This window comes from Macaca thibetana, chromosome 12 (assembly GCF_024542745.1).
Source record: "Macaca thibetana thibetana isolate TM-01 chromosome 12, ASM2454274v1, whole genome shotgun sequence".
Lineage (NCBI taxonomy): Eukaryota > Metazoa > Chordata > Mammalia > Primates > Cercopithecidae > Macaca > Macaca thibetana.
The window spans coordinates 77,992,317-78,019,753 of record NC_065589.1 but is presented as its reverse complement, the minus strand read 5'-3'; the positions used below and the strand labels follow the sequence as shown (position 1 = coordinate 78,019,753).

Below are 27,437 nucleotides of genomic sequence, written 5' to 3'. Positions count from 1 at the left end.
TGTCAAGGAGCTTATAATTAAGAAAAATACAGGTACATGTTTATTTAGTGACAGAAAAGTGAAAAAAATTATGTGCAGACTGGTGTGTACTTGAGTGGTTTTAAGAATATTTCAAGTAACTTCTCTGAAGGGTCTATGCATAGTAAAGAAAAACAAATAACTGAATTTAATTATCTAAGCTGGCTTGTTGGATGAATGATCACGTCATATTGCTACTTTACTGAATGACAATCATTATAGCTGAAAACATCCAATAAAATAATTTGTGTGGCTAGAGGTGCAATGAACCATCTTCTCTTTTATACCATGAATCTCACATCAAATACTTAAGTGTTTACTACATTTACTACATTCCAAGGTGCCACACTATAGGCTATGAAGAATAAAAAGAGGCTTTAAGACACACTCTTTGTTCTCAAGGAATTTTTAGACTGATTAGCCAGACAAGGTTCCTTCGTATAACACTACTATAAGAATTCCAGAGGAGGAAGAACTATTTTGCAGTAAGAGTTGTCAGGAATGGCACATGGGGAAGACAGGAGTATTGATAGAATTTTGATGGGGGTATTGGACATTTCAGATGAAAGAATGATAAGAATTCAGGGGTAAAAGTTAAAGGTGTACAGAACATTTTTAGGGTAAAGAAATGTTTTAGTTATGTTAGAATAAATTGTTCCTTCCTGCAGTCATGAGTGATAAGACCAAAATAGCATGTTGAGGACATATTAGGAAAGCTTTGAGTAGAGACTGTGGAGTTAGTACATCATTCTACAAGCAAAAGAGTTTCATGGAAAGCTTTTGAGCAAGCAAGTGGTCAGAAAGCATTAGTTATCAAAGTATTTGTTTAATAAGAAGATTCTTGAAGTGATACATAAATTATCTTGGCAGGAGGAGTCTGAAGGCAGTATGCTCAGGTAAGTGGCCATAGCATTAGTTAGTGTGTGAGTTAGTATATTAGTCCATTTTCATGCTGTTGGTAATACACACCTGAGATTGGCTAATTTATAAAGAAAAAGAGGTTTAATGGACTCATATTATGGTTCTATGTGGCTGGGGAGGCCTCACAATCATGGCAGAAGGTGAAAGGCATGTCTTACATGGTGGCAGACAAGAGAGAAGAATGAGAGCCAAGTGAAAGCAGAAACCCCTGATAAAACCATCAGCTCTTGTCAGTCTTATTCACTACCATGAGAGCAGTATGGGGGAATCTGCCCCCATGATTCAATTATCTCCCACTGGGTCCCTCCCACAACACACGGCAATTATGGAAGCTACAGTTCAAGATGAGATTTGGGTGGGGACACAGCCAAATCATATCATTTGGTAAGGACCAGAATCAAGTGAGAGTTAGAAATGAAGAACAGAATAAATCTGATTTTTTGTTTGTTTTTGTTTTAATGGAGCATTTACATATTACCATACATGAATACTATCATAAAAATGCCAAAGCTAAATGTATTGATAATCTTTATTATCAATGAGCAAACATTAATGGAATGAAAAAGTGTCTTATAAAAGACAACCACATAAATTTTTTATCTGAAGGATGTTATTGTTCATAACCCAGTTTTACTCATGTTCCCTATGTAATTTTCCAAGTAAGCCATTCTGCTGAGAGTTTAGTCCTTGGAAAACTTGATGTTCTTTTGAGAAACTGATATATTTTCTTCCTTCTCACAATGGTAGCCATAAAGCTCAGACAACCTTCCCTGAGTGCTGGCAGGCTCAGAACCAGGCCTGTAGCTTAACCAGCATAGCTGTGTTGATTTTGGGTTGTAATCTCTATTTTCTCCCGTGTTCATTCTCCTCCCATGTCCTTTGTCATTGCTCTTCACTAATATTATTGTCTTGGTTTCTCCTCTTCTCACTGTGTCTCTAAATGATTTTTCAAAGAGGCAAAGTATAACACATTTAATATGTACCAATTGCTCTCCCTCCTACATCTCCAGTCTCATTTTCTTCCCTGAGATCTAGCATGGTATTCCTACATCTTGCTTGTATTGTGTCCCAGCCTCTAAATAAATGGCTCCATCTAGCACTTTCTTATGTCCAACTTCCAACCTTTTTCAAACGTGATCCCTGAGCCAGCAGAAGCAGCAGCATCACCTGGAAACTTTTCAGAAATACAAATTCTGAGGCCCCACTCCAAGTACTGAATCAAAAACTGTGGGGGTGAAGCCCAGCAATCTGTGTTTCAACAAGGCCTCTGGGTGATTCCGACACATGTCCAAGTTTAAAAGCCACTACTCTAGACAAAGACTGGGCTCTTTTCTTTCTCTCCAGGTCTATGTGTTCTCTAGCTCACAGCATCTCTGGGCCACTCTACATACTTGCTCTGCTATCATGGCAAATTCTTTACACATTTTTTAGAATGAGCATAAATTCTTAAGAGCACTGATTCTATTGAAGTAGCAATCCTTGCCACAGTTAGTAAAGCATTCATGGGTACCCTCACTGATGAGTGACCCTCACTCATCACTGATGAGTGACCCTCACTGATGAGTGACCATCACTCATCACTGATGAGTGACCCTCACTGATGAGTTCACTCATGGTCACTCATTGATTCATGCTTGGGCCACTCTTGGACAACCTGACAACATTTGCTCCAGTCAATAGCCACCCCTAATTAAAAGACAGGGTATAATTCCTTTCCTAAGCAAGGCTACAGCACATAAACCAGGAGGAGACCTGTTCTGTTCAATAAATGTATCTTTAATTAAGTAGATGTGTATAGTATGACTTCAGCAGAGGACTAACTGTAAACTTCTTAGTTTGGTAAAATGGATGCAGTCTTCGTTTAAGAAAGACAAGAGGCAACAATTATTGTTTGGCATCATTGGAAATAGTCCAGGCAAGGCAGTTTACCTGTTCTTCCATCCAAGTATTAACCAGGCCAGACCATGCTCAGCTTCCAGGATCAGATGAGATCTGGTGTGTTCAGGGTGGTATGGTCATAGACAGTTTACCCATTCTGATGTTTGAAGATGGTTCAAGTTAGTGTTGATAATAAAGACTCTATAATAAGCGAACAATGACTCAATTTCTAAATTACACAGATGCTATCCAACTTATATCCTTAAAGGAAGTGTATTGCTAGATGTTCTCATTTGTGTGTAAAGATATGGTTCCTGCCTACCACCACCTTTTTAAAGTTAAGAAGCACTTTATACATTTAAGTGTAGTGACAGCTTCAAAAACTGGTTTAAAACCTTCAAGTTGCTTTGTTAGGGGCAACAAGTGGCAGGGATGGAAAGATTTTCAGGGGAATCTCTTATTGAACTGAGGCAGAAAATAGATTGGGAGGGTGGGGTTCTTGTAGTTATGCATGATGGCAAAATAAGCATACAAGTATTCTTGCCAAATAAATGTGAGTTCCTAAGATTTATTCAATTATAATTGGAAAGATGTCGGTAATTCATGCAGCTAATAACTGGGTCATAAGCAGTCTTGTTCTACAGCTGATTAAAAACAAATAAACCAATACATATTTATTAGGTACTAATGATGCGCTCCCTTCCTACCAGGAGCTTTCATCTACTTGAAGAGTATGAAGCAACACTGAAGTACAAGATAAGAGATGGTTACGTGCTAAATTATGTTATCCTTGACATACTTTTCTTTGTACATGTTTAGAGATCTCATCCCTCATGACTTTATTTAATAACTATGTAGGTCAGTGTTTCTCAGTCTTGAGCAATGTAAGGACAGACTGTGGCAAAACTTGCTTACATTTCCTCATTTCTTACATGGAATGAAAGCATTTTTATTATATTTTACCTAAGCATGTACCAATCTAAAAACAGGCACAAACTGCTTAGCCTATGACCCTTAACTATAAAAAACAAATTTATAAGTTAAATACAGAAAAGTTACTCAACAGAATTTAAATTAATTTAGTGGCAAGGATAATATTTTATTGAAAAAACAAATCACCACTAAAACCCTGAGCATGGTTCTACCTGCTAAAATGCATCCTCCTTTGTGTTCAATAGGCCTTTCCCACTATGAGTCACACAGTGACTCAGCTCTTGCCACTTTATTCAAACTACTATGAACCTACCCTTTATACACTTCCTGTAGGTTTTTTTTTTTGCATTTGATTTGTACGAACTTATCATATATGTATTAACTCTGCTTGTGATAGTTTCTTGTTATTTGATAACAATTAATATAGTGCCACAGATGGACAACCTGATTGGAATACAAATGAAATGAAAATCTTAGGTGATACTCTATATAAGGAAGCCATCCAGATGGCCCCAAATTTTCATGTTACTTTTTAAAGACTGTCATAGATACAAAGACACAAAATCCTCATTAAAAAATCATTTAAAAATCGTCAGTAAACCGAGGGCATCTGTGGTGGGCACAGCTGTGTGTCCCAGATACCCCTGTAAGGAAGCATGTGGTGACGAAGCTATCAGTAGACCACCTCCAGCTCTCAGTTCCTTTAGGGTTTGCTCTGCTGCAAAAAGCTGCCCAGCCCAAGAACTCACCCTTCTCCAGATGCTCACATTCAATGACTGATGGAGGCAGCCGTATCAAAACCGGGTTATTACCCCCGAACAGGGACAACTCTGATGGGTCATGTACGCACCAGCTTCCCTGTGGAGTTGGCTGAGGTCAGCCTGCATTGCAGTTCTACCTCTCCCTACCATTCCTGCTTTCCCCTCTCTCCCATTAGTTATGATAAACTCCATCTCACTATCTGCTCCCAAAGACCCAGTCAACAAGAGCTCCCAGAAATCTCTCTGAGGAACCCCCAGTGGACTGAGAAAGCTTCTTCGGTAGCCCTGATTCTTCTTACACGTTTCTAGTTTCAAAGTTCAGCTTCCTGTTGTATATTCCTGACAGCACTGAAAATTCAACTGGTCCATATCATCAGTCTCTTAGGTTCTTGCCACAGAAAACTGCTTTTTTTTTTTTCTGTTTTAGAATGGTGCTACCATTGTATTCCCACAGCAGCAGAAGATGGGAGGTGATTCTGATTCTTCACTCACCTCGCTCCTCACAGCCAGTTTATGATTCAGGCTTCCTCACAAGGAGAGGTCTGTGCTCATTTCTCCAGGGATCCACTTCCCTTTAAATAAGGGATGCTGCTGAAATTATAATGGAGATCTCTTTGCTCTTGGGATATGTCTTCTTTTCAATAGTTGTGGGTTTCCCTTCTCTTCAGTTCGACAGATTTTTAAAGACAAATAAAATGCCTCCCGCCCCCGACCAAAAGACATCTACACAAAATTCCAACCCACAATCGCCTACTTATTTTGGAGCACAATATACTGGTTTGCATATTAAATAAAAGGGGGAAAATGCTAAAGGCTTCACTCTCCCTTCTTCAATCAGCATTAGTGTAGTGCAGTCATTAGAACAAAACACTTATTTTGTTCCAGTTAAAGGTGAAATACATTCAATTTTTCTTTTATCTTTGATATTGCACTAAAGAGTCATGAAAGCCAAGTCTTGAAAAATGCCAAAATAACAATTTTATATAATATAAAGACAGACTAAAACATGTAAATGTTATGTTTTTTAAAGTCTATGAAAACATACATATTTTTTTAAGCAGTCAACTCATTGAAAGATACTAATATTTAAAATAGAAAGTTGTGTTGTCTGCTGAATATGAGACTCTGAGGTATTTGTGAGCGAGAAATTGTCAGGAAAGCAGTAGAACATTTCCTGCCCGTGGGTGCAGTCTTGAGGATTTGTAATAGCCATGACGAATCCAAAAACCATCACCGCAGCACCAATGGGAAGCATGACATAAGACATAATCTTATCGGAGTGTGTCCTTGGTTCTTCAGACAGTTTCAGATAACAGGCTGATGGAATGATAAAAATGAGGGGAGTTGCACAGAGCACACCCTGCATGTTGAAAACAAGAAACAAGATAATGTGACTAGATGGAAACATTCTTTGGACAGCTTTGAAAAGCATTTACAAAATGTGTTTTTCATGCACATGTTAAACATGTGATAGGTTCAGATGAATCAAACAAAGGGAGGAAAAATAATTCTAAGAAAGACTTAGAAATAGGCGTTGCCTTTTCCACTGGCATATTTACAAATGAAAATAATGAAATAGTACAACAGCTTATCGACTTAAGAAAGTATCAGAAAATAATATAGAAAATAAAGCAGATAATAGGACTCTTGAAATTTCCTGTATTTTCAGTTCATCGTATTTCCTTATATGCTTCATTAAAACTACTGTGTATCCACTATGCCCTTCAAACATGAATGGTCTATTTGTCATTTGTGAATAAGAGGGAAATTTTGGGAAATTGTATAGGGGCCACAATGTCTTTCTTCTTTACCTGAGCTTGTATGGAAGTCGTGCCTATCTGTGTGAGAAAGAAAAACCATAACCCTAAGGCATTTAACGTGAAATAGCATTTCTAAATGATCTTTCAAATAAAACTAAGCACATTAATTACTGAGACAGCTGACAGCAGAGCTAAATGACTATAACTCATTCACAGTTGCCTGCATTATCTAGGAATAAACTCAACCTAAGGAGGAATGTCAGATTTAAAATAATGAGTGGTAGAATTGTCTATTATAAAAAATACCAACAGTTATTGACGTCAAAGGAAGAGACTTTCCCCTTGAGTAGGCCTAATTCGCAACAGAAACTTACCAAATAATACAAATGTTAACATTTAATACATTTTAGGTAATATGTTTTTCTAATTATGTTAAATTTTAATTATAGTATATTTAACAATGTAACATACATTAAAATTTTATGACCAATATTCTCTTAAACCACAAACCATGTTTTTTAAAAATAAATTTTATTGTGTATATTTGAGGTTTATAACATGATGTCATAGAATACATAAAATGGTTATTGTATTGAACTAACATATCTATCATCTCACATAATTATTTCTTTGGTGATGAGAGCAGCTAATATCTACTTATTTAACAAAAGTCCCAAATATAATACAATTTTATAAATTACAGCCCTCATATTGTACATTAAATCTGTAGACTTGTTAATCCTACCTATGTGCTACTTTGAATTCTTTGACCTACTTCTCTACATTTCCTCCTTTTGTTTCCTGCCCCTAGTAATCACGGTTTTATCCTTTTATCTCTAACTCTATATATTAGACATTTAAAAAAATATTCCATACATAAGAGAGATCATGTAATATTTTGCTTTACGTGTCCAGCTTATTTCACTTAACGTTCTTCAGGTCTATCCATGTTGTGGCTAATGGCAGGATCTCCTTTTTCAAGGCTGAATAATATTCCATGTTATAGACAGATCTATATGACATTCTCTGTATCCATTGATACATCAATGAACACTGAAGTTGTTTCCATCTCTTCACTATTGTGAATAATGCTTCAATGAATATGGGAGTATAGATATCTTTATGAGGTGATGATTTCATTTTTTTTGAGTATATACCCATAATAGAGATTCCTGGGTCATATGGTGGTTCTATTTTTAATTTCTTTAGGAACCTCCATTCTGTTTCCCATATTGACTATTCCAATGTACATTCCCACCAGCAACGTACTAAGGTTCTCTTTTCTCCACACTTCTGTCAACATTTGTTATTTCTGTTCTTTTTGATTATAGCCATCCTAAAGGTTATGAAGTGATATTGTCTAGTGGTTTTAATTTGCGTTTTCCTGATGATTAATGATGTTGAGCACTTTTTCGTGTACCTGTTGGCCATTTCATGTCTTCTTTGGAGAAATATCTGCTAAGGTCCTTTGCCCATTTTTTAATCAAGTTAATCATTTTTCTGCTATTGAGTTATTAGAATTATTTGTAACTTTTTTATAGTAACCCTTTATCAGTCAGACAGTTTGCAAATATTTTTTTCCCAATCTGTACGTTGTCTTTTCATTTGTTCTTGTTGTTTTTTCACTGCAGATGCCTTTTAGTTTGATGTAGTCCTATTTATTTATTTTTGGTTTTATAGTCTGAGTTTTTAGTCTGATATTCAAAAAAATCATTTCCAAGGCTAATATCAAGGAGCTTTTACCCTATGTTCTCTTCTAGGAATTTTAGTTTCAGGCCTTACATTAAGGTATCTTATCCATTTTGAATTGATTTTTGTGTATGGTGTGTAAGATCAGGGTCCGATTTCACTCTTTTGCATTTGGGAATCCATTTTTCCCAGCATCATTATTGAAGACTATCCTTTCCCCATTGTGTCCTCTTAGTGCCCTTATAGAAAATTAGTTGACCCTATATGTTTGGATTTATTTCTTGGCTCTCTTTTATGTTCCATCAGTCTATATTTGTGTTTTTATGCCAGTACCATACTGTTTTGATTACTGCAGCTTTGTAATATCATTTGAAATCAGGAAGTGTGATGCCTTCAACTTTATTTTTCCTTTCAATACAGATTGTTTTTTCTATTTCTGTGAAGAATGCCATTAGAATTTTGATAGGAATTACGTTGAATTTGTATATTGCTTTGGGTAGTATGGCCATTTTAACAATATTAATTCCATTCACAGGATATCTTTCCATTCATTTATATATTCCATTTATTTGTGTCTTTTTCAATTTCCTTCATCAAGATTTTATAGTTTTCAGTATACAAATTTTTCACCTCTTTGGTTAGATTTATTCCAGTATATTTTTTGATGCTATCACAAATGACATTGTTTTCTTGATTTCTTTTTCAGCTAGGTTATTATTTGTGTATAAAATGCTACTGATTTTTGTATGTTGGTTTTGTATCCTGCAACTTTACTGAATTAATTTATCAGTTCTAACACTATTTTTGGAACCTTTGGGGTTTTCTACATATAGGATCATGTCATCTGCAAATAGAAATAATTTTACTTCTTCTTTTCCAATTTGGAAGCCTTTTATTTCTTTTTCTTGTCTGATTGCTCTTGCCAGTACTTCCAGTACTATGTTGAAGAGAAGTGGTGTGTACTTCCAGTACTATGTTGAAGAGAAGTGGTGAGAGTGGGTATCCTTACCTTTTAATGGATCTTAGTAGAAAAGCCTTCAGTTGTTCCCTATTAATTATGATGTTAGCTGTGGGTTTTTCATAAATAGCCTTTATTATGTTGAGGACTTTTCTTTCTCTAAACTGCTAAAAGAGTTTCTATCAAGAAATGATGCTAAACTTTGTCAGACTCTTTTCCTGCATCAGTTGAGATAATCACGTGTTTTTTGTTTTCTCTCTCTCTCTCTTTTTTTTTTTTTTAATTTTTTTTTTTATTTTTTGAGACAGGGCTTCACTCTGTTGCCTAGGCTACAGTGCACTAGCATGATCACAGTTCAGCCTTGACCTCCCAAGCTCAAGTAATCCTCCCACCTCAGCATCCTGAGTTGCTGAGACTACAGGCACATGCTACCATGCCTGGCTAATTTTTTTGCAGAGACGAGGTCTCACTATGTTGCCCCAGCTTGTCTTGAACTCCTGAGCTCAAGTAATCCTCTTGTCTTAGCCTCCCAAAGTGCTAGGATTACAGGTGTGAGCCACCGCACCCATCTGATCATGTGGTTTTTGGTTTTCATTCCCTTAATATGACATTTCACAAATGTTGTTCTCTGAAATAATAAAATGTAAGTTTTTAATATATAAAATCAATAACAAATGTGATTATTACTTTACAACTAAATGCAAGTTTTCATAAACTATGTTTTTCTAAATTTAAAAGTTAATTTGTAAGCATATACAAAAGTAGAAAGAAATAGTATAATGAAAATCTATGCAACTATCACCTACGGTTTAAAAGCTTTTTGACACATTATTTTGGTAAATTTTCTCCAGGGAAAACAACAGCAAAGTGAATTTGAAGTTGGATGATGTAAAATTATAAATTGTACCTTAAAAATTGCTTTAAAATAACCATATTCTCACACCAGTTAATAAAATTGCTGTGTGTTTTATACAAAGCAATCTCTCCATACCAGAAATATTATGACTATGATCCCAATTATACAACTTTTTGAATTTTTACAAAAACAGAAGTATCCAGAGAAAGAGTAGTAGGGACCACACTGCATGGAAAATATTTCCAAAGTAAGAGACATAAGAATGAGAAAATACTAAAAAATACCAAAATCATGTTCTAATTTAGAATATATGGAAAATATACTTTTGCCATTCATAGCACCTGAATACAAATTAATATCTACAAAGGTACACAAAAAATAAACAATTAGTTGTTATATGACTAGAATGAAATGTATTATGGATTCCATAGATTCTATCATAATATTTGGAATTAACAGTGCTTTTGAAATTATGAAAGATACTGTAACACTTGGTCTGTATTTATAACAAAAAGTATTACCCTCTGATTTCTTTAAAATAACAATTTATGAAAACAACAAAAAGTAATTCAAATACAAATATGTGTATGTGTGTGTGTCTGTATATGTGTGTGTGTGTGTGTGTGTGTTGTAGTCTCCTCTTTGTAGGCACAAACATGTGGCTAATTCATCTGGAACTGTAGATTGTGAAAGTACTATCAGAATGAAAACTGCCCCCAGCTTCTGCTAAGAAGCTGTCATCAGTCAGCCTTTTGGTACTCTTCCAAACTTAACTTGCTGGGCAGCGCGAAGCAATGGGTGTTCTGTTTGTTATAATTCTTAAGTGTTGAGAAAGTAGCAGTTAGAGGAAAGACTATATAGCTCATATTTCTACTAGAAGGATTCCAGTTGAGTATCTTGTTTAGATACCAGCTACTTTCTTGATATTTAAACACTCAATCTTACTAAAGGTTGTTGCTAGAAGTCAAGATCAGGAGTAAAATGATAGTGTGGTCGCATCTGATCTATTCCCTACGAACTAGTCCAGATTATTTGCTCTATTTAATTAGTCTTGCTTAGGGATACACCACTGGCTTTGGAATAATTTTTGAAATTGCTTGACAGGATGTAAAATCATAACTGCTTATTAAAAAGACAATAAAATAGAGTCTAATTTATAAAGGCGGGATAATACTTATTAATTGATAACAACACTATGGATGTCAGGGCATTTTGCAGTTTGCTGGAGAGAAAGGACAGAAGCTATTGAACATTTTTATTGCCAGTACAGATTGAAAAAGTGTCTGAATTTTCCTACCTGAATAGAAATTTCTCAAATGATGCAAGGAAGCTGGAAACTAAATAAAATAATGCTTATACATCTTTTAAATTTCTACTTAATAATCAATCTAAATTCATGAAATTCACTCCAATACTTCAAAAAGAAACTCTCTCTTGCTCAGGGAGTCTTTGGCAATTGGGACTATGGCTTGCTCACCCCAAAGACTGTATTTCTCTATCTGGGCCCTTGCTGGCATTTGGCTTGCTTTCTTCCTTCCACTGTAAACCACACATAAGGCTTGTTGAGCTGGTTACGCTGGCCACAGGCACCAGCTGCTTCATTTTCTCTCTTTGTACTGCTGCAAGTAGAAACCCATAGGGTCCAATTACTGCGGATGCCTCTTTTCTCCAATAGCAACATTAGTGCTAAGATGCTGGATTCTTGTTACCAAGAATAGTGCTTATATTTATTTGATTTGCTTCTAAAATGAAACCTTTAAAACTTAGTGTGTGTTTGCTTTGGAAAAATATTTCACTGTTGTCTACTGCCATGCAAACAAGAAAAAAAAGGAAAGCAAAGTTCTATTTTTTTAATTTAATAACTAATATTACCTCAATTCATTTTATTCTATCTTATTTGGTGATACTAAATAGTAGCATTTCCTTACTTTGCAAGACCTGATTCATCTCATCTGTGAAGCTCATTATTCTACTTATTCAGAAGCCAAAATAAAAAAGAATTCCTAAAGTACTAAAATTGTTATCTAAGATAAAAGCTATTAACTACATTTCTAAAGTCCTACAATTACTAAGATGAAAGTTATTAACTAAAAATTATTAAGACAAAAACCTTTTAGTTTCATTTTATTTCATCTCCTGGTACGTTTTAACCCATTATTAAAGTTTATCCATATGTATCATAGATTACTCTTAACCTTTCTTATAGATAAACTCAATGCATAGATATTATAACTTTAGAAAGTGGATAGAGAAATGAGCATAATCATTTTACACAATTTAAAACCTTATGCTTGGGCCGGGCGCGGTGGCTCAAGCCTGTAATCCCAGCACTTTGGAAGGCCGAGACGGGTGGATCACGAGGTCAGGAGATCGAGACCATCCTGGTGAACACAGTGAAACCCCGTCTCTACTAAAACTACAAAAAACTAGCCGGGCAAGGTGGCGGGCGCCTGTAGTCCCAGCTACTCGGGAGGCTGAGGCAGGAGAATGGCGTGAACCCGGGAGGCGGAGCTTGCAGTGAGCTGAGATCAGGCCACTGCACTCCAGCCTGGGCGACAGAGCGAGACTCCGTCTCAAAAAAATAAAAATAAAAAAATAAATAAAAAAATAAAATCTTATGCTTAGAAAATCTCAGAGTAGTGTAATGGTTTAAAATGTGAGCTTTAGGGTCCAAATGCCTGTGCTCAAATCTGAATTTTTTTACTTGTAACTAGTATGACCTCAGACTATTTAATCATGCAGTGCCTTAGTTTCTTCATCTGTCAATTTAATATAGATAAAAGGAGATGATACTGCAAAGCACCTGGTACAGAGTAAGTACTCAATACATGGTAGCTCACATTATTATTATTATTATTATTATTATCATTCATTTTTTATTTTTTAAGATGGAGTATTGCTCTGTTACCCAGGCTGGAGTGCAGTGGCGCAATCTTGGCTCACTGCAACCTCTGCCTCCTGGGTTCAAGCAATTCTCCTCTCTCAGTCTCCCAAGTGGCTGGGACTAGAGGCATGTGCCACCACACCCAGCTAATTTTTTTTTTTTTTTTTTGTATTTTTTAGTAGAGACAGGATTTCACCATGTTGACCAGGCAGGTCTTGAACTCCTGACCTCAGGTGATCCGCCTGCCTCAGCTTCTCAAAGTGCTAGGATTACAGGCATGAGCCACTGCGCCCTGTCCACATTATTATTATGAAGTGGAGCACAGCATGCTTTAAGTTATTTCTAAAGTGTTGCATGATCCAGCATGTATTAGTTACTAACAGACATGACGCTTGATTTGGCTCGATTAGACATGGTAAGTATCCACACAAAAAAGAGTTGAGTAAAGATGTGAATACATTCTTATGCACACCAAAAGACGTACTGATGTGGAAAACACTTATTCTCAGGTGGTCTGAGAATGGAGATCCTAGAGTTTATTAATTCTTACAAAGTGCTTTAAAACTAGTGTAATTGTCTTGGGCTATCAGGTCATAACAATTTGGCACTCTAATTTTTAATGTATGTCTATATAATCAGGTTTTAAAAACATCTAAAGATCTAGTCTTTGGCCTATGCAAAATTGGGCAGAAGGTAAAAGTTACCTTTGACACTTGCTTACTTTCCTATGAGCTTTCCTTCCACTGTTGGTAGAATAGATAATTACCAGTCTCCTGAGGTTTTGGAAACTGCTTACTCCTCACTTTCCATTTACAAGAAAGTCCCCAGTAGGGTCCCTGAATGAATTCCCTCCTGCCTTTGTATGGAATTTCAAATTAAAATGGTATCTGGATGATATAGTAACTTGGGCATTGACACTAACACCTTCACCTATGCCTCAATTCTCAATGAAATGAGTAAATGATGACTTGGGATCCCATCTGTACAGGTTTGCCCTCCCTGTGGTGCATGACCAATAAATGCTAACCGGTGGGTGATTCCGATGAGAAATTCTGTAAGGATTGAGAAGATTAGCCACTTTGTAGTGGTAGAACAACTTCCATTCCTATCTTAGCAAATGGTATAATTATTCTAGTTCCACAAAATAAAACCAAGATGTCATTCTGCTCCCGTCTTCCCAATGGAATCTGTGTCACCAAATTGTGCCAATCTTTTCTCAAAAATGTGTTTTGGGAATCCATTCACTTCCCTCTGTCTTCTTCTTTTTTTTTTTTTTTTTTTTTTTTTGAGACAGGGTCTCACTCTGTTGCCCAGGCTGAAGTGCAGTGGTGCCATTGCAGCCCACTGAAACCTCTACCTCCTGGGCTCAAGCAATCCTCTCACCTCAGCCTCTCGAGTAGCTGAGACTACAGGCACGTGCCACCAAACACAGCTAATTTTTTGTAGAGACGGGGTTTCACTATGTTGCCCAGGCTGATCTCCAACTCCTGGGCTCAAGCAATCCATCCACCTTGGCCTCCAAAAATGCTCAGATTACAGTGTGAGCCACCATTCCCAGCCTCCTCTGTCTTCATCACCTATATTGCAGTTGAACTTTTATGTTTATTTGTGAGAATGCATAGATCCTTTCTTATCACATTCATCCTTATATTCTATTGTGTGGCACATAGTAATTAATAAATACTTGATCAGTGAATAAAGGAATTAGAAGTTGCACTGGATCTTAAAGTCTTTGTAAAATGTAGACAGAAATGAAAGAAAAATAATTGTTATAGGAAATAAAAAGCAGATAAGACAAAGAATAATGGAAAGAATTAATATGGCTTATTCACAGGCCAAAAAATAAGACTGACTAGAGCTGAGCATAGATTTTTGGGAAGTAAATGGGAAATAGTTTTACATAGAAGACAAGATTGTAGAAGCAACAGAATTTATACTTGCTCTAGTAGGAAAATGCCGGTAAACTGAAAGCAGAACTTAAATATATGATAGTTGAAACAGAGCTGGGATTAATTCAACTGTGATATTATGAGGACTTCTATTTGGATGATGGCAGTGCAGACTATAAAAGAAAGGTCTGGAGAGAGAAAAATATGTAAATAAAAAGAAATTGTGTCATAGCAAGTGAATGGATATAACTTGAATCCTTTCATATTTTTCATAAATTTCACTAGATATATTATTTTTCAGCAAAGTCCATAGTCCCTTAATTTATAGCTATTTTTAGTAACATTTATGTGTTGTAGTAAATGAGATATACAAAAGATAAACTCTAAACCAGGGTTTCTCAATCTCAGCACTATTGACATTTTGGATCAGATAATTCTTTGCTGTAAGAGGCCTGCACATTGTGGGATGTATATCCCTGTCCTCTGCCCACTCGAAGCCAATAGCACTGCCTACCCAGTTGTGACAACCTCATAGGTCTCTAAACAACCACTGCTTTAAAACTATATAGTTCCATAAAGTGCACAGAATCATCATTGAAAATATTTACTATTATAGACATATTTTCATTCCATTTCAAAAGTGATACTTTTGTTAAGGAAAATAAATCTTATGTTAAATGTAATCATTATCTTTTACAGAGAATTTTAGAGTGAAGGGGTAAATCTTAGAATGTACTCACATTGAGTTCTAAAACTATCCCAAGGCAATCAATCAGCAATGACACAAGCGTGGCTACAGTGATGACCATCACTGTTACAACAATGTGGAAAACCGACGAAAGATTCCCACCAAAAAACACATTGGCAATTACCTGCCAAATAAACAGATTATTTTGAGAGGGACTTTTAAAGGCATGCAGGATTTGTAGAGGGAGTATTTCACAATGGTCTTTAGGAATGTATAAAATACCACCAACAAGGCTATTAATCAAATCTCAAGTCACTAGGAATGTTCTATCTTTTCCAAAGTACTTACATATAGACACACATATCAATAACAAGTACTCTTTGTTGAACTATCAGTCAGTGGATTACATTACAGACCTATAGTGTGGCATACCGATGTTTCAATACATGTATCTTTCAAGTATAAGAGAGACTTTGGAAAGTTATCTTATCCTTCTTTCTTGAGTCCAACAGGTTACTACTTAAACAAACTAAACATGCTATTTAGATTATTTGCAGGGCTTCTAAGAAATAGCTGTCACATTTCCCTTATTAATACTGGATGTGTAATATCCTTTACTAACAGGAAATTAATTCTGTATAAACTAATTCCTATTTGTTACAATTTAAGTCTATTTTATCTTGCCTTTCCTCAACAAAAATGGGAAAGAGTTCATCACCATTTTTCATGACTACTCAGATCAGGAAAGCAATAAAACATTACCGACTTAATGTGTCCCATACTGTGATATGGTTTGCAAAGATAAAATGTCAGGCAAATGATTCCTATTCTCAGGAATTAATTCTTGGAGGCATACAACCAAACTTAAAAAAGCAAGTAGAGATCAATTTATAACAGGACAAAAAAGATCAAAGAGGATTTAGGACTAGAAGGAGCTTTAGGTATCTAGAGCTGTCTCCTTAGAGTAATCTCCTTTACAGCATCCCTGAAATATGCTTGACCTACCTTGGCTTGAGGTAGGGCTTGAAACATGCACAGGATTTGGAGCAGAATTACAGGCTGAGACAAGAGCATGAAAAAGAGCAAAGAAGTAAGAACAGGAACAATACCTATGGAGGATAAAGAGAAGATAGTCTGAATAAGTAGTGACCCTGTGCAAAAGAACAGTGAGACAAGAGTTGGAAATGACAGAAGTTCAGATACTGAGGTATCATAAAGAAGCCATCTCTCTAAGCAGTGCTGCCTGGATATGCAACATCTCCCACGTGTCACATACCACCATGACTTTGTTAATAACTTAATGGTGATATTAATAACATAAGTTGTAATGTCTCTCCAAATAGTATCTTATTTAAGATCCGTTCTTACAGATGCCTCTATGATATCCTTGTGAGAGTGAAAAAATCCCGTAGTGAGGCAGCTAGTAAGAGATATTTATTAAGGGTAGACAGCCTTTTTAGTGCTTTTATGAATTGAAACAGTTTGATTATATTTTTGTCAGTCATACATTTGTGTGTGTACGTGTGTATGCATGTAGAATAAAGAGCAAGAGAAGGGAAAGTTATAGACACCATTCGTCTGCTGAGTCTTTGCTACTGTGGCAGAGATCTTGATTCAGTTCTGTCTTCCTGCCACTGCAGCTGGAAAGGAAACTCAAGTTTCAAGTACTAAAGACAGAAGTTGTGCAGGTGAAGTGACTCAGCCCGTCTGTAGGGAGTTTACCAGCAACCATGTGAGAATGCACCATCTGTTCTTACTCGTTGATCTAGAGATCAAATTTGAACCTACATACTGGGCAGAAGCTAAAATAATACCATTTCCTGAAACTAATAATAGCTAGTAAAGTTTCAAAAGGCTCTTAAATTTAAAAAAAAAATTAGTTCAGTCTATTTCTCCTTTATAGTCAAGGTAGAGAACTGGCCTGTGAGTTGTACATGTGTGAGGGAGAGAAGTACTAGTTGTAAAGGACATACACAGTGCTGAACATTTCCCTCTTCTGCTTCCCTGTGCAGTCAGTTCCTTATCACTGGGACTGACTTAAAGTAAGCCCTGGCTTGCCTCAAGAAGCCTGCTGATTACTTAGTGTATTTAAAGCTCTGTAGACATTTCACGTCTCTCATTAGACCCTTTCACATGGTGCACTGTGTAAACAGCCTCTAGGAACAGATCCTAGATCTGAGCCCTTTTCAGTGTGGTCCCTGAAAGATCCACTGTGAAGCCAGATCACGTTTTACTGCTCACTGGTAGAGTGGATTTTCAGCTGACAGCATAAGGGATTCCTGACGGCCATGTTATCTAATTTACACCAAATAATGAATTCTCTTTCAGAAAATATTTCTCTACAAATCCAAGTGGAATATATAACACAATTTAGAGCTGACTTTGACAATATATGTATATGTAAATAATATCCTATATATTTATGTTATTATTTATATTATTATTTTATGTTATGTATAGTTGTAAATATATACATCTACATGTATAAATACATAAATAAAATATATCTGTAAAACTAAAAGTTTCAGTTGAACTTTGGTTCTCCATGGAATATAAGATATTTTAGTTTTTAAAAAATAACAAAACCAGTTAGAATCTGTAGATTCTACAGTGCCTTTAATACACGTTGACTGATAAAACATCTAATCAAAAAGACAGTTTTGTAAAACATGTTTTAAACATTGGTACTTAATTTATTTGTAAGAATGCCTTAAAAGCAACAACTTTAGTTTGGCTATTGCTAAAGGTTGGCAGTCACTTTGGAATGCAGTTGTATAAATATTTGTGCTCATGGTAATATAAGCCAAATCCACCAAACCTAATTTTCAAACCCAACTTTTGAAAAATTGTCTTGTAAACATCTGAATATCAATTCATCTTTAAACTACATAAATGACTACATTTTATAGTCAAAAAAGAAAATTTTATGAATTATACCATTTGTCGTGCCCTTGGGAATTTGCCAAACTGTATTATTTATAAATCTTCCTAAATTAAATGTGGCAGAGAGATCACCTGGGTAAAGCGTTGGGAAGGAACTGTGCTTACCTCTCTCGTCACAAAGCATTCCATAGGGTATGTCAAAATGACAGTGACACCATAACAAAATCTTCCAAATGTTACCAGGTCATCATTTCTGCAGTAATTTTCAAATAAGTCTCCTAGATAATAATGTAAAATAAGTTCATTTACTAGATACTAAATGTTTGAGATAACTATCTAATAAATGAAATATTAGATATTACAGTCATGCATCACGTAATGGCCCACATATATGATTACAATGCTGTATGTTTACTGTATTTTTTCCATGTTTAGATACACAAATACTTTCCATTCTCTTACAGTTGCCTACATAATTCAGTACAGAAACATGCTGTACAAGTTTATAACCTAGGAACAATAAGCTATACCATATAGCCTAGATGTGTAATAGGTGCTACCATCTAGGTTTACGTAAGTATACTGTATGATGTTTGCACAATGAGGAAATCACCTAACAATGCATTTCTCAGAATGTTTCCCTGTCATTAAGCAACACATGACTTGTAAGTGAATCTCCATAAACTTCATTTCATTTAATTAAGAGAATAGATGACCAGGTCTAAATACAAGTTTTTGAATCCAATAACTATGTAGTTTTTCACTGATTTGAACCAGTACATGCTCCATGTGAAGATAAATCCATCACTGATAGTTTTTCTCTTATTATTTGCTTTTGGTAGATTTGCTGCAAATTTGTACTGACTTCTGAAAAATACTTTATCCATTGTCTTCTTACATCAGAATCAACTCCCTAAATTCTTGGGCACTGGCTTTGTAAACTGGTTTCTGGTCTTTGTTTCTGGTGAGTAAGTGACTTCATTATTTTTTAAAAATGTCTGTTAAAATAAACAAATTTCATTTTGAAATGCTATTCTTAGATCAAGAACAATCCTGAAAGGAAGAGTAGACCAGTACATCTGGGGAGGTGAATTTCCTGTGTATCATGCTATAGGGTTTCATTGCAACCTTGGGGCCACAGCAAGAAATTCCAAACATATGTTGCCTTTCATGGCATCTCATGAGCCCAAGTGTAAATGCAGTGATTCAAAACTGTGAAAATATGGCTATGTCCCAGAAAGAACATTAAATTTAATAAGTTCCAGACTAGATGATGGACTAAATAGACCTTGAAACAATTCTTATTTAGACACTATATTTCTCAGCTGCCTATGAAGAAATACAGGGATCTAAGTAGGGCGCAGATGTCATGTCATCAAAAAACAATTACCTACAACTGTACAGTAGTCCATGGAAGAAATAAAAAATAAATAAATAAATAAATAAAACAATGACTAATGCCGAAACAGAGTATTTAGGCTTGCTTATTTTCTGAATATAACACACTTAGATGTTAAACTTGTGGTTACCTTTTTAAAATTAAACTTAATTGAAAATTAGGTCAAAGTCACTCAATACTACACCATTTAAAAAGAAGAAAAACTATACCTCTGAACTGTTTTTTTTTTTTTTCATTACAAAGCTGAATATCCTAAATAATTTGCCTCTTCCCAAGATTTACTTGAAGTGGCTCTCTCCCCTCCCCCCATCAACTAGAACAAATCTACATTACTTTAGAACATCCCTTTTGGGCAGGAGGGGATTAAAACACAAAGGTGGCAGAAACCTGCTTCAAGGTTGACTGAAAAGATTCCAGTACTCTAAGAAAAAAAGACTGAAGTTCCCCGTTCACTAACCTCCACTAAAAAAAAATAAGCCCTACCGTCTTTCCAATAGAAATGTCGGAGAATCTTGAGTTCCCACTGCCTCACAAGCTGAAATTTATCTACTGAAAGAGGTTAGAAAAGAAGAATGCAGTATACACCAATTAGACTAGATTTACCCAAGGAGAGGTGGCCTGGAGAAACAATGTCAGCTTATTGCAGCTTGAATCTAAGTATATTTTAAAGAATTACAGCTAGGGGGAAAATGACATCAAACATCTGTCAGCTTTGTTTTATAGAGATTTAATTATATCTGAGCAATTACCACTGATAAAAGCTCCAGGAAGATATAACTAACAAAAAAGGTTTATGTCTTACAGAAAAGGCATTTTAAAATGAAGGTCCTGTACAGACCAGAGCCCACAGGCCATTTGCATTGGCAAACTATGTAGCAATAGTGACACATGGCAATGCTTTGAAACACAATTCTTATCAGAACTTTCAAGGTCACTTTGTTACCGCACTCTAGTGGCACACGCATGTATTATATTTTTGACTGCATTTGAATTTTGCTAAACATTATTTTTTGAAGTCATCTTCCTTCATTTCCTGAGAAATATTTGCCTAAAATCATAGTGATCTGTAACCTCTGTTCAGAATAAGGCTGCCATCCTTCCAACAGCACCCAAGTTTTCAGAAAACTAAGCTAATGGGAGCTGAGGCAAAGGCACAACTTTCAGAGGGTCACAGTTGACCAAAATAGGGGAGGCAGAAAGGGGATGGAAAGAAAATTGAACCTGAGAGTCAGAAGACTTGTTTTCTGGTTTGTCACCAGCCAGCATGAGCGAGTTACTTCATCTCTTTGTGTTTTAATCAGGGGGTAGAACTAGTTATTCCACTTCCCTTCAAAGGGTTATTTGAAGGTCAATGAGATAATAGACCTGCAAGAGCTGTGAAATACGTGAATCGCAGCCTATTGCTGGACTGTCCTGAATATTACACTACATTGATGATTGAATGTAAGGGTCAAGGGAAGTAGAAGAGAGGACTGCTCAGTTGTTGGGCCTGGGTGAATGCAAAAAAAGAGAGAAGTATCTTTGGAGGGAGGAAGAAAAGGTCTGGTTTTAAGGGAAACATAATGTTTTGTGATTAAAACAAATACAGAACAACTGAGTAGAAATGTCCTACAGGCAGCAGGTTGGAGACAAAGAGAAAGCTCTGGGTTAGAGTCAAAACAATGAAAATATCTGGAAAATTGTTTGAGAGAAGAGCAAACAATATGAAGGTCTGGGTTAGAGTTAAAACAACGAAAATATCTGGAAAACTGTTTGAGAGAAGAGCAAACAATACGCTTGAGACCTTTATCTGGGTGGTGTGGGATGGAGTGGAGTGGGAGATTAGAGAGGGTACAGAAAAAGAAAAGAGAAAAAAATTAACAGAGAGAAAGAATAACAATGATAATATAGTAATACTCTTTCCTCTAAGGGAGGAAAATTTGAGCAAAGAAAGGAAGTTCAGTATTGGTAAGTGATTCAGAGAGATTCAGGAGAATCCAAATCGAGGTTGTTTGAAGATTGGGAGGCCACTGGTACCTTTGAAAATCAAGCTGCAGTGGAGGAAAGCCAAAAGTCATGTCCTGGGAAGTGACAGTGTGTAGAAGGAGAGAGTATGGGCTACAGAACTAAATTGAGCAGTTTAAAAAGGTAAAAATTAGGAAATAGACAGCAGGGGGCAGGAGGATAGAGAGAATGGGTGGAAGAGAGTAATCTTGGAAATAGAACACTGGGCATACTTGTACAATAGGGAGTAGAACATTGGGTATTCTGGTACCAACGCACATCAACACTATAACACTATAACTGAATCTCTCACTTTACCTTGGGTGAAGCCAGTAAATGTCAAGTATCCACATGTAGCAAAGAATATACAGATAAATACAGAAATCACGATGGACATATGGATAAGGCGGGACCACTTAGCTACTGTGGGTTCTTCTAAAGAACTGTAAACTAAGAAGGAGTTATGGTGGCAAATAAATGCTGCAATACAAAAAACACACACACACAAAAAAGCATTATTAAAGCAAGCACCAGGGTTTTCTTTTTTAGTTCTGAAATTCAGAGACATGTACTACTTTAGATGCCAATGAACTGCAGTTTAAATATACAAATTTATTAATATGTCAGCAAATAATTTTTCTAATAGTTCTAGAAATGAGACCATTCACATCAGGCTTATATGGTCTTTTCACGTCACTCTTGATATAAACCAGGCCAGTCCAACCTTCTCTCCCATTTTCCTTTTCCTAATGACCCTTCCCATCTTAAGGAAAATCTAAATACCATCATTTTCATTCTGTGGCTTCCTTTGCCATTTGGGACATAATAAAGGGTTTGAAGAAGTCCATAACACTTGCTAGCTTTCCAAGTTAAGAAACAAGATGACTGTAATGAGTTTTCTGCATGAGAAATAGATTTCTTCAAATTGAAGCAAATTTTAGTGATGAGTGAGAAAAGTTTGAGCCTAATTTTATATTGGCACAAACTAGATCATATGCTGCTAATAGGAAGTCTAAAACTTAGGACATCTGCTATCCAGACATAAATATGAAACATAGCACTTTTTTCATGGAACAGAGAACTCCACATTGAGAAAGGGCCTTTGAAACCAAATACTCACCAAAAGACATAACCCCGACCGCTTGAATGGCATTGGGCTTTGCAAATACCCAAGCATCTTCTGTTTTTGGTCTAGAAGAAAAATCAGTTAACTTGATAAATTATTAAATAAATTCAAGCATCAGTATATCAGATAACAAGAAATAGTATCACAAATATAAACTGAGTGTCTTTAAGCCAGAAATTAATAAGGGGCTCCCATTAATCTTGTGTCACCATGAATACATTTCCTAGGAGCATGAGTGTTATCTCTTAACCCCAGTCCTCTAAAATGTATCTCAAATACTTGGACGGATTCTATTTTTACATATGTAAAATATCCAGACTCTGTAATCTTGTGAATTTGTTTATTTGCTCATCAATTTAACAGAAAGCACTGATTATACACCCACCAGTGAAGCTACTTTTTGAGGGAGATACAAAAATTAATAATGCCCAGTTACTGCTGTTCATTCTGCTCTTATTTTTTTCAGGCTTAACCTATCCAAGAAAAATTTAGTTGGCACTAAAATTTGTTGAGGGAGGTAAACATGAACTAATGCTAATTGAGGATGTACTATCTTCTAGAAACTCTACTGTGTTATCTCATTTAATTTTCACAATAACACTTAAGAATTATTATCACCATTTAACACATGAAGAAAATCAAGCTCTGGATGGTGATATAATTTGCCAAGCTTCCACAAATAATGAGTGAAGAAGCTGAGATTTATCTTCTTGGTTTATTCATTGCCATATTTTTTCCGGGCTGTACCATCTGACAGTGGCCTCAAATTCCCACCTGTAGATATATTTCTCAAGGGTATTTTGGAAATATATGCACTTTAAACAGCTTGAAACAGGCTACATCCTAGTGGAATTAAAATATTTGATATTGGCAGTGATAGGTGTACCTGGCTCACACACCCTGAGTAATGATGAACAGCAGAGGCTCTAAGGTCATTAGCCTAAATTGTTCTTCTGGCCTCCTTCCACTTATTAGCTGTGTGATTTTAGGCAAGTTACGTGACTTCTCTGTGCTTCAATTTCAACATCTATAAATTGAGGATAATTGTAGTATCTAACTCATTAAGTCACTGTGTAGATTAAATGAGATAAAATATGTAAAACTTCTGGAAGAGAGTTTATCACATAGCACGTGTTCAATAAACAGTCATTAGTATTAATATTATTATCCAGCATTATTAATAAAGGTAGCAAAAAGTCTAAAAGTATGGTCAACTTCCTTGGGAAGGGAAGGCTCGAGTGAGACTCAGAACAATGCATGAAGAATGGAACAGGGAGATTCCTAGGAAGCATGAAAAGGCACTGGGTGTTTTCAATAAAAAACAGGAATTCATTCTAAAGATGAAGACCCATCTATTTCATAAGTTTGTTTATTCATTCTCTGTGTAAAGAAGGTACACACAAAAAAATCGTGTTTGTTATCCACACCTTGTGGGATTTATGCATTATGTTATCTTTTTTCCCATGTATGAAACAAGCAGTTACAGACACAAAGAAACTTTACAGAAAGGCTGGCCTGTAAGGGTAGGCCACGGATTGTTATAAGACTTGCTCCAAGTCCCAGTTTTGGGAGTGGGAACTACTGCCACCTGCTGCCTCCACTACTCTAAATGCAGTCGACATTAAAAGTAGCATAACCTGTTAAATTCCAAAGTTAATGTGAAAAAAAATACATATTTTGTACATGATCCTTAGAAAATGATTTAGATCAGGCAGCTCTAACAGTTGTAGAAACTTGAGGATTCTCTAACTTTACAATATGTTTTAAATGGTATGCTTTCCCTCTTATGGTTTTTGCACTTGGAAAATATTCCCTCTTACTCCCCAACCCCAGTACAGATTGTGGTGGTGTCCTACTTTTTAAATCTTATATTAGTAATAAAATGTAGAAGTTTAGTTTTCATTTTTTCTCTTCCATTTAAATTTTTTCCTTAGGTCCATATGGTTCCTTGGGTATATTCCCGGAGTGTGAAACAATACCTAGAGATAATTTTGGATTTTCTCTGTTCATCATAATGATGATGATTTTATAAGATGGAAAGTGCCAAAAAAGATGTTACAGATAGGAAAATGCATATGTCTAAATCTAGGGAAAGAGAAGGAAACAGATATTGAGTATGGCTTTCCAATCATTTATAAAATAGCCTACGATTGAGTTCCAGATACAACCAGTTGTACAGGAAAAAAAAAGAGAGAGAAGAAAGTTCTTGGGTATATTTTATGAGATTGCTGAAACTTTGAAACTCAACCTGGATGAAAACATAAAGTTATAGACCTTTTGACTTTAAACTGTAAATGTTGAAATATGAAATAAAATGTTTCCAAATGCCATCAAGCAATTTATAAGATAAGGAATTATGACTATGAATTTTTTTCAATAAATGCAAGGGGAGTTTAATAACAAAAGATTATTATAATCAATATTTATTAATAGCTGTTATATTAATAGATATTAGTGTAATTTACCACATTAACAGATTAATGAAGGAAAGAAGCTTATGACCATTTCAAAATATATAGAAAAGCATACAACTCAGTATTTACTTTGAAAAACATGCTGAGGAAACTAATAATAAAATAGAACTCCTTTACTGGATAAGGAATGTCCACCAAATCCTACAGCAAATGACGTACTTAAAAGTGAAAAGTTCAAAATATTCTACTTAAGGAATGAAATCAGATAGGATGTTCAATATCACTGCATTTGGAATATATTATTGATATTCCTAGCTAATTCAATAAAATAAGTGATGTGTAATCATTGAAAAGATTGTGTAAATTATTTGTGCACAATATAATTATGCATATGGAAAATAAGCATATTCAGCAAGGTTACTGGATACAAGTTCAATACACACAAAACATCAAGTGGGTGGATGTACACTAACAACAACCAAATAAAATGTTTTTTTAAGTGTCAGTGACAACAAAAACACTAAATACTTTAAAAGATGTGCATGATGTTAATGTCATGTTAAACTTTTATTTAAAGACACAAATAAATGGAGAAATACACCATATCCATACATACAAATGGGAAGACTCAATATCATATAAACATCAATTTACCCCAATTAATTTTTAAATTCAAATATAATAAAATACAGAAAAAAATAAATCAAAGAATAAAATACAATATTGAGGCTGGGCATGATGGTTCACGCCTGAAATCCCTGCACTTTGGGAGGCTGAGGCAGAAGGATTGCTTTGAGTTCAAGACTGGCCTGGGCAACACAGGGAGATCCAGGCTCTACAAAAAATTAAAACATTAGCCAGGCATGATGGTGTGTGCCTATACACCCAACTACTTGAGAAGCTGTGATGGGAGAATCACTTGAGCTTGGAAGGTTGAGGCTGCAGTGAGCCATGATCACCCCACTGCAGTCTAGCTTGGTCAATAGAGTAAGACCCTGCCTCAAAATAAATAAAATAAAATAAATAAAATATTGAAGGAGGGAAAGAAATTTAAAACTCAAAAAAACCCATAATATTAAAAATCATAATAAAGTTAAAGATAATAAAATCAATGGAAGGTAAATATAAAACATCCGTATGATAAAATTATTTATATACACATTTAAAAATATACAGGTAAGCTAAAAGCTGGAAGATGACATTGGTCATGCATACACAGTTGTCCCTTGGTACGTGGGAGGGATTGTTTCCAGGACCCTCCAATGGATATCAAAAGCCATGGATGCTCAAGTCCCTGATATAAAATGGTTTAATACTTGCATATAACCTAAGTACATCCTTCCATATAATTTAAATTATCTCTAGATTGCTTACAATATCCAATACAGTGTAAATTCTAGGTAAATAGCTGTCATACTGTATTTTAAAATTTGTATCATTGTTATTGTCATATTGTTATTTTTAATTTTTTTCCAATATTTTGTCCACAGTTGGTTGTGTCTGCACATGCAGAAGCTGTGAATACAGAGGGCTGTGATCAAGAAATACTATACACAGTACTCCCCTCTTATCTATAGGGTATATGTTCCAAGATATAACCTTGCAAGGTATCCTATTTACAGCCTAGCAAATGCCCCCTGCCCAAATGAAATAACTTCCCTAGGCCAGGTGTGGTGGCTCACATCCATAATCCCAGCACTTTGGGAGACCGAGGGAGGTGGGTCACAAGGTCAGGAGTTTGAGATCAGCCTGACCAACATGGTGAAATCCCGTCTCTACTAAAAACACAAAAATTAGCTGGGCGTGGTGGTGTGTACCTGTAATCCCAGCTACTCAGGAGACTGAGGCAGGAAAATCGCTTGAACCTGGGAGGTGGAGGTTGCAGTAAGCAGAGACTGTGCCCCACTGCACTCCACTCCAGCCTGGGTGACAGAGCGAGACTCTGTCTAAAAAGAAAGAAAGGAAGGAAGGAAGGAAGGAAGGAAGGAAGGAAGGAAGGAAGGAAGGAAGGAAGGAAGGAAGGAAGGAAGGAAGGAAGGAAGGGAAGATGGAACTTCCCTAAGGCAGAAAATATATTTTAAATAAAATGTTTGAATTTTAATTAAACCCCCATGCAAATTAATAATCAAAAGTTAAACTTGGACACCCAATTAAACATGTGTAGATGGGCCACATAAGTTTATCTTTTCTCTTTTCTGAGACCCCACTAAAATGCTACTAAAGAAATTTAAAAGAGGAATAAATTCACGAGGGAAAGGATAGTGGAAGAAGAGATATCCGAGGAGAAGACACTCTGTGAAAAGGAAACTGCATACTTCTGTGGTGACTATTGAGAGCAGAAGATGTTGCAGCCGTGTAGAGGGAGCTCATGATGAGAAAGAGGTGATTCACTTTACA

General features: G+C 35.8%; 1 protein-coding gene across 6 annotated transcripts in view; it reads right to left on the bottom strand.

The window, feature by feature from the left end:
* Nucleotides 1-3,371: 3,371 nt before the first annotated feature.
* SLC38A11 (solute carrier family 38 member 11) overlaps nucleotides 3,372-27,437 on the bottom strand; it is a 58,336-nt gene continuing 34,270 nt past the window's right edge. For 4 of the 6 annotated variants that reach the window (XM_050752908.1, XM_050752909.1, XM_050752914.1 and 1 more), the window contains 5 exons: nucleotides 22,621-22,691; nucleotides 21,819-21,980; nucleotides 18,284-18,396; nucleotides 15,288-15,419; nucleotides 3,372-5,871 (listed from right to left, as the gene is read on the bottom strand). In XM_050752908.1, the coding sequence (XP_050608865.1) occupies nucleotides 5,578-5,871; nucleotides 15,288-15,419; nucleotides 18,284-18,396; nucleotides 21,819-21,980; nucleotides 22,621-22,691 (772 nt within the window). In that variant the 3' untranslated portion in view covers nucleotides 3,372-5,577. Of the gene's footprint in view, nucleotides 5,872-9,185; nucleotides 9,547-15,287; nucleotides 15,420-18,283; nucleotides 18,397-21,818; nucleotides 21,981-22,620; nucleotides 22,692-27,437 lie in introns of those variants that run through there. The other 2 variants (XM_050752913.1, XM_050752910.1) reach the window with 2 other exon arrangements.